The sequence below is a fragment of the Pelodiscus sinensis genome, chromosome 1 (assembly GCF_052426305.1).
Source record: "Pelodiscus sinensis isolate ZL-2025 chromosome 1, ASM5242630v1, whole genome shotgun sequence".
NCBI classification, from domain to species: domain Eukaryota; kingdom Metazoa; phylum Chordata; order Testudines; family Trionychidae; genus Pelodiscus; species Pelodiscus sinensis.
Window position 1 is genome coordinate 200,168,416 of NC_143052.1, and position 13,850 is coordinate 200,182,265.

At 43.5% G+C, this 13,850-nt stretch overlaps 1 protein-coding gene across 2 annotated transcripts in view; it reads left to right on the forward strand.

Moving 5' to 3' along the window:
- The window catches only part of MED14 (mediator complex subunit 14), a 58,044-nt gene that overhangs the window by 29,530 nt on the left and 14,664 nt on the right, over positions 1 to 13,850 (forward strand). Inside the window, exons 15-23 of one of the 2 annotated variants that reach the window (XM_075913119.2) lie at positions 403 to 537; positions 1,158 to 1,234; positions 4,859 to 5,019; positions 5,106 to 5,252; positions 5,350 to 5,441; positions 7,049 to 7,201; positions 8,754 to 9,023; positions 12,977 to 13,120; positions 13,750 to 13,846. In XM_075913119.2, the coding sequence (XP_075769234.2) occupies positions 403 to 537; positions 1,158 to 1,234; positions 4,859 to 5,019; positions 5,106 to 5,252; positions 5,350 to 5,441; positions 7,049 to 7,201; positions 8,754 to 9,023; positions 12,977 to 13,120; positions 13,750 to 13,846 (1,276 nt within the window). Of the gene's footprint in view, positions 1 to 402; positions 538 to 1,157; positions 1,235 to 4,858; positions 5,020 to 5,105; positions 5,253 to 5,349; positions 5,442 to 7,048; positions 7,202 to 8,753; positions 9,024 to 12,976; positions 13,121 to 13,734; positions 13,847 to 13,850 lie in introns of both variants that reach the window. The other variant, XM_075913110.2, reaches the window with a different exon arrangement.

Consider the following 13,850-nt stretch of genomic DNA (forward strand, 5'->3'; position numbering starts at 1 on the left):
TAGGGAGGTATTTTATAAGAAAGGGTGACTAGATAGAAAGAACTATGAGTTGAGGTTATGGAGTAATTTAGCGCAAAATTTCTAATTAAAAATGTGTTAATTTGTATGAAAGATGATAAAATTAAGGGGCTCTTGGTCATTGTTCTCTCTAACCTTTTCCATCCATGTGAGGATTTTTCTATCTTCGTGCAGAATACATTTTTGTATATGCACCAAAGTTCATGTAAATGTGCACCAACAGCAGAAACAAAAACCCTAGCTATGGCTACTCTGCTAATTATCTGGGCAGCATTTGAATCTCTCCTGAGTGACCGTACAAGCACACACCCTACAGGGAACACTGATCTTGATCAGTTTTCCAAATGTGCTAATACATACCATCTTTCTCTGTTTCAATTTTAGTTGTCTGGTGATCCATGTTCTGTAGAATCTAAGAAACCAAAACGGTCTGGAGAAATGTGTGCCTTCAATAAAGTGCTAGCTCATCTAGTAGCAATGTGTGATACAAATATGCCATTTATAGGACTTCGTATGGAGGTAAGTGTTACGAGATTAAAATTTTCCAAGGATTTCTTAGTATAAACGGATCTGTCTATATGTGGGACCATGAGCTGACCTGTCTGCAGACATTTCTGCATGCTGTTCCCCCTCTCATTCTCTATACCTTCCATTCGAAATGCACATCTGGCCGATGCTCAGAATCTGTTTGTATGGGCCAACTGAGGCGGGACACTGAGTGCTTTAGAACTCAGTCCTCCTATTCCAGCTGGTCAGGAGAAAGTGAAGAGAGAAAAGGGGAGAGAATAGGATGTCAAGAAGACAAAAGAGCATGGTGTGCTGGCCAGTTATCTCAATTTTCTATGCTTAGAATGTGAAACTCATTCAGAGCAAAATGCACACTTGCAGAAGGTGCATGTTTTCCCCCTTTGAGTGAGTTTGTTATGAGCAGTGGTGAAGTACTGGAATGGGTTACCTAGGGAGGTGATGGAATCTCCATCCTTAGAGGTTTTTAAGTCCTGGCTTGACAAGGCCCTGGCTGGGATGATTTAGTTGGGGTTGGTCCTGCTTTGGGCAGGGGTTGGACTTAATGACCTCCTGAGGTCTCTTGCAGCCCTAGGATTCTATGATAACTTAATAACATTTTCTTTTTTATTTAGTTATCTAATATGGAGATTCCACATCAAGGAGTACAGGTAGAAGGAGATGGCTTCAGCCATGCTATACGTTTATTAAAGTAAGATATTGTTACACCTTTCATTTTATCAAGTACATGAACAGTATTAGGAAAAAAGAGCATTTGAAGAGTTTGATACCTTGCAACGCTAAACTTTGAAACGCATTGTCATTTTAATGGTTTATCTTATCCTGACTGGGGAGGTATGTGGCCTGGAGTGGGGAGGGAAAGAGTAGAAAGAGGATTTATTGCCCTTGATGGTTGGAACAGCCAATCCTTGTGTCTGGTTTATAGGTGGGTATTGACCAGCTAAGGGGCCCAATACATTAAAATTTCTGTCTCTTCCAGACCTGAACAAATGCACAGAAGCTATAAGAAATGATCTATCCTTCCTTGTTCCAGACAGATCTGTCTGAATGGTAGCTTGCTAACTTAGCATTTTCTGTTATTACCGTTGGCAGGATTTGCCATTATACTACATGCTGTACCTCCTTTGTCCAGCACCCTTGGAACCTGAGTGGTCCCAAACAACAGTGTTTTCTGGATGAGGGGAAGTCAAGGTTCCCTACCTGGATGTAGGAGCTGCTCCCAGCTGGGACTGCGCTCCCTGCCTCCTGCCGCTATCTTCAGCCCCACACCATGCCAGGCTTGGCTGGGGCTGCATCCCCCCACCATGCCAGCTCCAGACAGGGGCCAGCTCTGCTGCCTCCAGTCCCAGCAGGGCCACTGCATCATCCCTCTCCTGCTATGGCGCTGGCCCAGGCTGCGCTCTCAGCTGACTCCAGCCTGGGCCAGGCTGAGGTCCCCACTGCCAGCCGTGCAACTGGCTGCCAACTCAGGCCAGGTCTGTGTTCTCCATTCGGGGCTGGGCTCCCCACCACCAGCTAGCCCGAGCTGTGCTTTTGAACCTGGACAGCCGGAGCTCTCTGGTCCAACAATATTCATGGTCCTGCTGGACCACAGATGTTTCTGGATCAGAGAGTCCTGGATTTTAGGAGTTCAACCCTAAGTTCAACCTGAAATAGCCTGTGTCCCGCATTCCCTGAGTATCTGTTAGTAGAGCCCTGCGTGGACACAAATATCTACCTGTGGATGCAAATATCCACAGATAGACGTTGGTATCTGCTGACCCACAGGACTTGACTCCCAAGAGACGCTGACAAGTGGGGAGAGGAATGTGGTCCCACTGCTCCAGGGAGCCAGCCGTCGTGCCACAGCTCCGCCCAGTAGTGTGACTATACTGCCCCCAGCCCTGCCAGGAGACAACCCACTGACGAGATGTGGCTAGGAGCGGTACAGCTATGCTTGTTAGGATATGTTGGCTCCTGGGAACGGGGGTACCATGTTCCTCTCCATTGGCCACAGTGTTTCTTGGGAGTAGGGCCCTGAAGATCAATGTCTATTCACGGATATCCGCATCTATGGGTAGACACTAGTATCTATGCAGGAGTCTGTCAGCAATCAGGAGGTTAGAACGTTGGCTTGGGAGGTTTCATAGTACCTCTCTTTCCAGAAACGTGAATTATACTGATGCAGCTAGCCCATAGTTCTTACCAGCCTTCGTCTCATCCTCTGCCAGATGAAGGCTTTAATATAAAATAAATAAATAAATTTAATTTAATTTAATTTAATATAGCAGCCTATAGTTCTCTGGAACTGTACTTCTTTTTTCATTTCGTTTTGTAGAGTTGAACAGTATGCCCTTCCTCATATTTTGAGGCACACAGAAATTAACATAATTTATCTTTGTTGATAAGTGGAAGAAAAGGGATGTTCTGTAGAAAGCAACAGTTATTATTTGTTCACATCTCAAATCACATGTCTTCAAGCAAAACCTTGATTATTAAACAGAGTTCCTGATATTGTGTCCTGAAGGTCAACAGACTTGGGATATAGTTAACCACTGGAGGGAAACTTAATTTATAAGCAGAGGGCTTTTCACTGAGAATATTCACTAGTAGCCCCAGATCCTAATATCTAAAGACAGCTAGTTCAGGTATCTCCAGGTGACCTCTGTAGTGATAGCTCCTGAAGAGAGTTCTCAGATGTAGTCATGGCTTGAGCCATGGACATAGGAATTGCTGTATTGGGTCATGCCAGTGGTACATTGGTTCAGTGTTCCATCTCTCACAGTGGCCAATACCAGTTGTTTTAGAGGAAGGTGCTAGGAATCCTGAAGAGAGAAACTGCTTGTAGGGCAAGTTGCTTCTTAAGCTCCCTCAGTTACTGCCTAGCTATGGGCTACTCAACTTCGGAAGCCCAGAGAGCCACAATGATACTCACTCACAGCACATGCCGAGGGCCGCAACTTAAGTGTGGTTGCATATAGATGCAACTATATATTCAAATAGCTTCTTTCTCACTGACGGGCATGAATACAAAGATGAATGCAAGACAACACAACACTCAGGCCCCATTTAAGTCAGTTCTGCTGATATTAATAAAATGTTATATTTACCCAATTTCCACCTATGACAGAACAGGAATTTAATTACTAAAACGCATATCAACAGAAGACCATTATATTGACTACTTTTTTGTTTTGGCTTCCACCCATGGGCTGCGTGTTGAGCCCCACGTGAACCCAAACCTCACCGCGAGCTGCAAACAAACAGGTCATGTGCCGCGTGTTGAGTAGTCCTGGTCTAGCTTATGCCCTGAAATGGGAGGGTTAATATCCATCCTAAAAATACGCTTGTCTAACGTAACCTTTTCATATAGCTGTAATGGAAATAAACTGTATTGATAAAGCACCTTTATACTGGTATAAGTATGTCTACCTAGAATTGTGCAGCTTTTACTTAGGGATGTAAAAGGTTAACCAGTAAGCTTCATCCTTCGCAGCCCCTCTCTGTGGTGGGCCTGGTCCTCTCCAGAGGTTACGTGCTGTGGCTATCCCAGAGCAGGGCTGGCAGGTACCTAGTAGTGCTGTGCATGTGAAGTCATGCTGTGTGGAGGGTGCCATTTTGTAGAGCAAAAATGATATCCTCCATGTGTTGCGATTTCATGTGAACCATACATGTCAAGTCATGCTGTGTGGAACAAAGTGTCCTCTTCCTCACAGTAGGGATCACTGCATCTTCAAATGTGTCATGACCCCCTTTTGGAGGTCGTGACCCATAATTTGGGAATGGCTTTTCTAGTGGTCTCTCTGAATTTGGTCATCAATATTTGGTGTATGAATATAATTTTGGGAATTAAAATATTATCCGAGTTTGTTAGATTGGCTTTAGAATGAAAATGTATTTTAAAAGGGAAACTGAATCCCAATTTGAAGGCTGGGTAATAAAGGCTCAAAGCTGACACTACACTCCTACAAAGACTTTATTTAGCAACTTTTTCTATAGAAGCCGCTCATGAGTAAAGTTCTTTGAGCCAGGAGGGCTGAGTTGAGCTCCCTTCAAAGTACTTATTTTGACAGCAATTTGATGGTAGATCTGTTGGAGGTTGATCTACCCCCTTATCTAACAATGTTTTGTAGCATTTGCATATAATTTACTTGTATTGCAAGATACTATACTTTTCTACAGTTCTTGAAAGAAAGTACCTGGCTTAATTTCTCCAGTCCCAGCTCTCTTCCATTCAATGCTCTGCAGTGTCATTCTGGAAAATATTTCAACATATATATTCTGCACTCATGGAACTGTAATGTATACAACTGCGCACTCTTTTCTTCATGGGCAGAATTCCTCCATGTAAAGGTACAAGTGAAGAAACCCAGAAAGCTCTAGACCGGTCTCTTCTTGATTGCACTTTCCGATTGCAAGGTAGAAATAACCGCACGTGGGTTGCTGAACTGATATTTGCAAATTGTCCGCTTAACAGCACATCTTCCAGAGAGCAAGGTTAGTTTTGCAGAAATCTTTTTTGCGGATTTGACTCCTTTTTCTTTACGTTCCCTATTAAATGCCAATCATTACTGACACTGCAGGGCCAACCCGTCATGTCTACCTGACTTACGAAAACCAATTGTCTGAACCAGTCGGAGGTCGAAAAGTTGTTGAGATGTTCCTCAATGATTGGAACAGTATTGCTCGGCTATATGAATGTGTACTGGAGTTTGCACGGTCTTTGCCAGGTACAAAAATATTTTCTTTTACTGTTACACTTTTAGTGCATCTTATGTAAATATGTAAGCTTTCTCATCCTAGCACTTTTTTTCTCTTCCTGAAAAGAAATACCCAACCACCTAAATGTGTTCTCAGAGGTCCGAGTCTACAACTATCGCAAGCTAATCCTTTGTTATGGAACTACCAAGGGAAGCTCAGTAAGTAACTCTTAGTCAATTCTAAGGCTACATTTGAAATTAAATTATATAGGTTCAGAGTTTTTGGAATTTTAAGCAAAAAGCTCCTCCACCTCATTTAAAGAACAGGAAAGAATTCTTATTAAGTAAAGCAGGGAAGCTGTAAGTAATGCATGCTAGGCCATCATTAATTTGCGGGATGCCTAAATATTTACATAATTAGAATGTTAAATGCTAGGAGGACAGTTATGTTGGAGTGCTCTCTTAACAAAAATAAAATTAAGGCTCTGACAAAACTTCTGAAATTCAATATTTTTTTCCACTTTTAATTTAAAAAGGAATCATGTAAATGTTTTCTCATTTTGCTGCGGACTATTTCAGTGCCACGTGGCTAGAGCCCTGCTCGAATACAAACATCTGCTTTGGATAGACTGCAAATCTCAGTGGGATCTAGTCCCAAGAGCCACTGCAGCCTTTGGAGAGGGGTGTGGTCCTGTTGCATCAGGGAGCTAGTGCCTCGCACAGCAACTCCTCTTGGCAGCGTGGCTGCACTGCCCTTATCCTCACCACCAGTCATGGGAGGGGTCTCCTGTCTGAAGTCATACTCTAACCCTCTCAGCCCCACCAATATGCGGGTGATGTCACACATCACTTTCTTATTGGTGCACATAACAAAATTCATTCCAAATGTGTGGGAAAAAATTATAGGGAACAACTAATTGTGATAGTTACTTCCCTTAAATGTCACAAATAGCATGTTAGATTGTGCATGGTATTGCAACTACACATTGGCCTGACCCATCATAGCATCTTGGTGTAGTGGTGGTGAGACACCTATAACTTTACCAATACATGTGTTTTGTTGATAATGAAGTGATCTGTTTCTCAAGACCTGGATTCTTTATCTCACCTCTTTTTAACTGATGAGTAGTGTCCTGCAAATCCATGGATATTCACTTTATATCCGCAGCTCATTTTTGTAGATACAGATGCAGACACAAATTTTTTATCTAGAACCTTGCAAATTGCAGATTCTGGTTTATATCTGCAGGGATCCACATTGGTGGATTGTTTTTAAATTGCAGATACAAAATTTGGCCCTACATATGAAACTTCCGATTTTTTTAGGCTATGTTTACACTTGCTTAACATCTTCCTTCCCCCATGAATGACACAGTTTTTCTGTAGCAAGTTGAAATGTGAATGCCAGTTTCTGCCGACAAAGTGAAAGTTGCTTGTTGGGGTAGATGTATTTTGTTGGCCAAAGTGCTGACACACTGCGCTCACTCATGATGACTTTTAGCAACGTGGCTTTGTCGACACAGCCTTGTTGTTAAAAGCTGCTTAGAGCAGATATACTCTGAGTAACACGCTAACGGCAATAGCCTAATTTGTTTCTTTAGTTGCCTTTTTTCTCCCCATCTCTCACTAATTTTCCTCATGGGGATTTCCTAGATATACAAAATACACTTTCTTAGAAAACTGTGCTATCTTTCTGCATGGCGTTTTGACTTCAATTACTTTTATATGTATGTATGTGTAATCTCCTGTTTCTGGTTCACAACTTGCAGTCTGATATGATTGTTTTATTTCAGTTAAAGATTGTGCGTTCTTCTTTGGTATTATAGATCAGTATTCAGTGGAATTCCATACATCAAAAATTCCACATATCCTTGGGAACAGTTGGCCCAAATTCAGGTTGCAGTAACTGTCATAATACTATCCTACACCAACTCCAGGAGATGTTCAATAAAACACCAAATGTGGTCCAGTTATTACAGGTAACTGTATTTTATTTTTCTTTATGAAAAGTTACACTTTTCTAAATTTTATGATAACTAAGGCCCAGATTCTGATCTTTGAGGGTTTTTTCCTCCAAGGGTATCAGAATCTGGGCCTTAATAAATTAGAGATGGCTCATGTTTATTGGAGAAGAGTAGATAATATGTCAGGGCTCATTATCCTCCATTATTTGATTTTTCTTCTGAGGCTTTGTCTATGCTGGGAGCCCCTGCCCCTGTGGACAGGGGCTGTTGCCAGAGCAGTCTGTATTCATGGTGGGATGCAAGTAGTGAGTAATTGACTTGACCACTCGCTTACTTCCCTACAATACACAGTGCACACATCCCTAGTTGGGCACCAGACCACCTTGCCCAAGAGTACATCAACAAAAGGGACTGGTTTTTTTAATGCTTTTGCAAGCACTGATGAGTCACTGGAAATACTTCTTCATCATAAGTGTTGGCTGGTCAGAGAAGGTGCTTGCATTTTTAAGAGCAAAAAGCTGTTTAAAAAGCTGCAAGCAGACACTAGGGATGTAAGCAAGTAGTTGAATTTACTACTCGACAACTAGCTTGCCCCCTCCCCCCCCAGGCAGTAGGGATGGGGGAAACAGGAGCCGGTGATGGGGAGAAATTGCTTAAAAGCTGATATTCCCCAGCACCATCTCCACAATGCTGCTTGCCCTCCCCTGCACTACTGCCTCTATCAGAGGGGGCGTGAAGTAGGGGAGGCTGCTGCAAAGCAGCCTCTGCCCGTGGCCATCCCGGGCCGGAACAAATGGGCTGTCGGAGCAGCCTCTGTTCCCAGTGGCTGGGGCTGGCCGTGGGCAAGGGCTGCTGGGTCCAGTAGGGTCTGTGGCTTGGCATTGGATCGACTGTTGGCCTTCTGATACACCTGACATAGTTGCTTCATTTTCATATGGTCCTACTGCTGGTTCTTGTTTACCCCTATTCCTGCAACTCCTGTGCAATCTGCTTGTAGATGTCCATGTTTCTGCTGTTGGTTTGTAGCTGTGTCCGCACAGTCTCTTCTTCGCACAGTCCCAGGAGATCCAATATCGCCTGTTGATTCTAAGCTGAAGCATGTTTGGAATGCGTAGCTGGCATTGTGTTTGGAAAGTGGCACACAGCTTGCAAAATGGACAGTCAGGAAAAAAACATTTTCAAAATGTTCATGCTTCAAGGTGAGCGAGACTTTCCAGTCTCTGTGATCTCTGGGCAATGAAGTTCACAATTGTGACCAGAGCAGTCAGTGTCAGGAATTGTGGGATTGCTGCTGGAGGACTGTTAGGGTCAACATAAATAACATTGCGTCTACATTCCCACTGTATTTTTCGGAGTACGTTGACACTGATTCAGGGAGGGAGTATTCATGTGTCGCTGTAACAGGGCAGTTATGTTGTTGGGAGACAAACATAACATACACAGCTAGGTCAAGGTAAGCCACTTTGCATTGACGTTTGTAGTGTAGACTAGGTCTGGTTCCCTTAAAAACAGACTTTGTGATTGATTGTGGAAGCTAATTGATATCTCAATATCTGTTCTTTTGCAGGTATTGTTTGATACTCAGGCTCCATTAGTTGCCATCAACAAACTTCCGACTGTGCCAATGCTAGGGCTGACTCACCGCATCAACATTGCTTATCAATGTTTCTCAATCCTGCCGCAGTCACCCACACACATCAGGCTGGCTTTTCGGAATATGTACTGCATTGACATCTACTGCCGGAGCCGTGGGGTGGTGGCAATCCGTGACGGAGCATATAGCCTTTTTGACAATAGTAAAATTGTTGAAGGTTTTTATCCTGCACCAGGTCTAAAGGTAATTATGTTTTCTGGAATGTAATGGAAGCATCACTCGTGGTTCCATTGTGTCTGTTGTGATGAGCTTTTCACTGAAGCTAATATATGTAAAAAATCAGAGCACTTGCTCTTTTTGAGTGCAGAATTTTCTGGTTGAAAATAGGGATGTAAGCGACTAGTCGATAAGCATACGCATGTTACATAGTCGAGCTGTGTCTTGATTAGTTGCTTTCCCCTCCCCTCTCCTGCTGCTTCTATCACAGAAGGTATGTCTACACACTGCATTCCTCTTTCGAGAGAGGAATGCAAATGAAGGTGAAAGAAATTTCAAATGAAGCACGGATTTGAATTTCCTGCCCTTCATTTGCATAATCGCATCCGGGCGCTATTTTGAAATATCCTATTTCGAAAAAAGAAACGCTGTCTAGACGCAGTTATTTCAAAATAGCGCCCGGACACAATTATGCAAATGAAGCGCAGGAAAGTCAAATCTACGCTTTATTTGCAATTTCATTAGTCTGCATTTGCATTCCTCTCTTGAAAGAGGAATGCAATGTAGACATACCGAGAGAAAGGGGTGGAGATCAAGAGCTGGTGCTGGGAGAAGTTGTCTTAAAAGCCAGTTCCCCCAGCACTGTTTCCTTGGGGGGGTAAGGGAGGCAGAGGCTCAGTGTGGGGGACCAAGCGCAAGACAGGAATCATCTGTCCCGTCTTACATTTGATCCCAGATGCTGTGCTTCTATTTTTTAAATGCATTAAGAGTCAAAAGCAGAGATGCAGCGACGGGAACCTGGCAGCTCTGAATATATTTAAAAGGCAGAGCCTAAGTGGGGTTATCTCCCGGGGCCAAGAGCTAATCGTGCTGTGGCTCTACAGTTCTCCCCCTTATCGACTAATCGAGTAATCAACTATTCGATTAGCTGATTAAACACAATTTTACATCCCTAGTTTACAAGAAAACGAATCAATTCATTTAAATTGATTTTAACTCAGCGTAGCCAACAACAAATTCAGATTTCAGTGTATACTTTTTTTTCCCCTCTTGAATGATCTTAATAATGCAGACACTTCAGGCTTCATTCTTAGTTAAACTTCACTGAAATCTTGTACCAAAGCTACATTTAAAGATATTTTTAGGATTAATGGTAATTTTTTCCATTATTCATAGCTGAACACTTCTTTAGCAGGGGCTGATAGGCTTTTCTGAAATAGAAAATTAACAATGCAGAGCTGCTCTCTTTGAAAAGCCTGTAGTCTCCCATTGTTCTCAGTGGCAATGAAGCCATAGGCTGCTCATAAATCTGATGGCTCACTTAGCTCACATGGGAGATAGTAGCCATTTTGAAAGAGGCCACCCGCGTTTCACTCCTATTGAGAAATGGGAATAGCAGACATTTTTAATGGGGCAATTTCTGAAATCCTTGGGAAGATTTTGTGCACCAGCTTCTGTTGACAGAAACTTTCAGTTATGAAAATTAGTGGCAAAGAATGAACACTACAGGTTGGACCTCCCTGGTCTGGCACCCCCAGGAGCTGACCAGTCCTAGACAAGAGAGTTTGTTGAACTAAGGGAGGACTGGGGGGAGGCACTGGACTCCTCTCCCGAGCCTCCAGGCCCCGTGAGCTGCAGCGGCCCTTCCAGAGTTCCAGTGGCCCTGGCAATCTTGTCGGCTCCATGTCCCCATGAGCTCTGCACCTTTCCCCCTCCTCCGCCAGCTTTCCTGCTCTGCCAGCTGCCGTCTCCAGTGCCCAATGCGCTCCTCTCCCCTGATGGACCTGCCAACCGGCTCCACTCCAAGCCACCAGTAACCTCTGCCACTGGGCTCTCTAGTCCAGACCACTGATGTTGCCAGACTATTGTCCCAGACCACAGAAGTTTTGCCTTAAAGTGATAAATATTTTTCTTCCTCAAGATGTACACAAAATGACTGAAGAGGAAATAGGGGTCTGCAGTGGGGAAGGGGACAGGAAGGAGTGGGAAGACAGGTGTGCTTTTGAATAGGGTTCTATGGGAGGTGTAGGAGAGAGGAAAAACTGGGGTGTGCAAGAGGGTATGTGCAATTGGAGCTGTGGGCAGGGTATATTGGGAGATGAAAGGGAGAATCTGGAGCTGGGGTTAGCAACCTACAGCACGAGTCCCATAAGCGGCATGTGAGCTGATTTTCAGCAGCATGCAGGGTGGGAGCTCAGCCCTGCTTCTCCTTCCCCTTGCAGCCAATGGAGAGTCCTCCCTCTTCCCTGAAGCAGGTTAGGCTGTGGTGGGAGGGAGGCAGCGCTGGGGCTGATGCTTCTCAGTGGCACCTCCAGGGCAGGTGCACAACTGCATAGCAGCATCACCGGCGCCTCAGGGCCGGCCCTGGGCCGCGTGGCGGTTACAGTTGCTACAAGGGGGCACGAAGCCAGGTAAGCATCCTGCCTCATGCCCAGACCCCCCCCCCCCCACCTCAGTCCCCTCACTTAGTCCCCTCCCTCTGCCAAAACCCTACACCCCCAGCTTGCTCTGACACCTTCCCTTGTTCCTGCTCCCTCCTTCCTGGCTAGATGCTCTCCCTCCTGGCCAGACAGCTCCAGAAGGTGGGAGCTGGAACTGGCTTTTAAGCTGGCTCCCGGAGCTGCCTGTGCCCCCTCCCCTGCTGCCTCCCACAGAGGCAGAAGCACAGGATGGAGGGGGGGAGATGGGACCTGTACTGGGGGGAGCAGGCTTAAAAGCCTGCTTTCACAAGCACCAGCTCCCATGGAGTTGCCTGTCTCCCCCCACCCCCCATGCTGCTGCCTCTTGATAGAGACAGTAGCACAGGGGTTAGGAGGGCAGGTTAGAGCCATACACGCAGGAAGCCAGCTTTTAAGTCAGCCCCCTGTGCATAGCAGCTCCTGCAGAGCCGCCTGCCTCTTGCACTGCTGCCCCCCTATCAGAGACAGTGGGGGAGAAGGGCGCAGGCAGGAGTTGGTGCTTGCGGGGAGCCAACTTTTAAGCCCTGCCCCCTTGCATGTAAATATGTAACTGCTAAAAATCAGTGATTACGTGTTTACACAAATACACCATATTTAACATCCCTAATCAGGGTGATCTAGATGGTACTTCTTTCCTGCCGTGAGGGCAGGGGATAGGACTTGATGATCTCTTGAGGTCCCTTCCAGTTCTAGTATTCTATGATTTATTTTTTAATGTTATTTTTTACTTAGTTATGTGCATTATTTATTGACAGCCCTACTTCTAAGTAAAAGCTTCACCCCTTTGTAAGAGTTGAAAATGGAATTGTTGTAAAGATAATTTTTACACTTGCCCAAAAAAACCAAAACCAACCCTCTATCTCAATTGAAGGTCCTATCTGAATTTAGAATTATCAAAAATATTTTTCAGTGACTAGAATGTGTTGATTCCTATGTTTACTTGAAATTATTATATACCTTTTTATTTTATTTCTTGGTTAATAGTTTCCTTAAAATTTTAAAATTGTCAGCCTCTTGAGAGAGCTGTATGGCTTCACAAATGTTCTAGATCTTCCTGAATTTGATTTAACCAGCATTGAGTTAATTTTTATACTTTAGGGCTGGAGACTAAAATTTCCATCTTTTAATAATAATGTGGCATAAGCCAGTAGAACGTAACAGGAAGGGGGTTATTTTCTCAGAACTTGTGAGAATAAACCTGTACTGATATAGAAAACTGGAGTTACTTAAAATAGTTACTATCTTTTTAATAGGAAATTGTATGAAAGATTACTGAATTTTGAGGATGAATTTGCTAGAGTGGCAAACAGGAACCATTTCTTTGTAACCAAATTTGGTCTTTGACTTCCTGATCTTGTGAATTGTATTTCAAGTAAAGAAATTTATATTTTAATCTAGGGATAACAGAATGAATTATAAATAGCACGCATACAATTGATCTAAGTATGAATAGCAGTAGCCTAAGTATAAAACTGCTGTTAGAGGCCTGCAATAAATTATAATAATCAAATATATCCACAGACATTCCTGAACATGTTTGTTGATAGCAATCAGGATGCACGAAGACGATCTGTAAATGAGGATGATAATCCTCCTTCTCCTATTGGGGGAGACATGATGGATTCATTGATATCACAACTTCAACCCCAACAATCACAGCAACAGGTAATATTGTAGGCAAAATAATAAAACCATAAGTTACTCTGGATTGCCTTAGTTCTCCATAATTAGCTCTACTTTTTAAGAACATGTATGCTGTGTCTTCCCCAGAGAGGTGGAATAATAGAGAGACTAATATACTATATTGCTTTCGAATGGCTCTTTGGAGATTTATTTGTATTTTAATGTATGTTTACTTTGAGATAGCATCATAGAGCGCACGTAACATGTTGACTGTCATTCTGGAGAACCATTCAACATGTCTTTTTTTTTTTTTAAAACAGAAAAGGAGTATGTAATCGAGGGGAGACAATGTGGTCCTAAAGTACAAGATTTTTAGTAAACTGAGGGTCTGTATTCAATTGTTGGTCTTTGGATTGTTAGGAGTGAAGAAGAGGGTGAGATGTTTATATGGGTTGAGGGAAGAGAGTGAAGTCTTCAAAATCATGAAACAAAGTAGCAAGCACTGAATAAGGTGTGGTGACTTGGATGCTATGGTGATAGGTTGATTAGACACATCTATTATCAAACTACTTTTTTTGCTGAATTTATTAATATTAGTACTCAGATTCAGGGTGAAATCACTGAAGATTTCAGTTTTACTGTGTTGACACTTTCAGCCATTTGCAAAACAGGCAGGAGCATCGGGAGCTTACCCTCTTACTTCACCACCCACATCCTATCACAACACAGTGACCCCATCTCCTTCCATGATGCATACACAGTCACCAGGTAA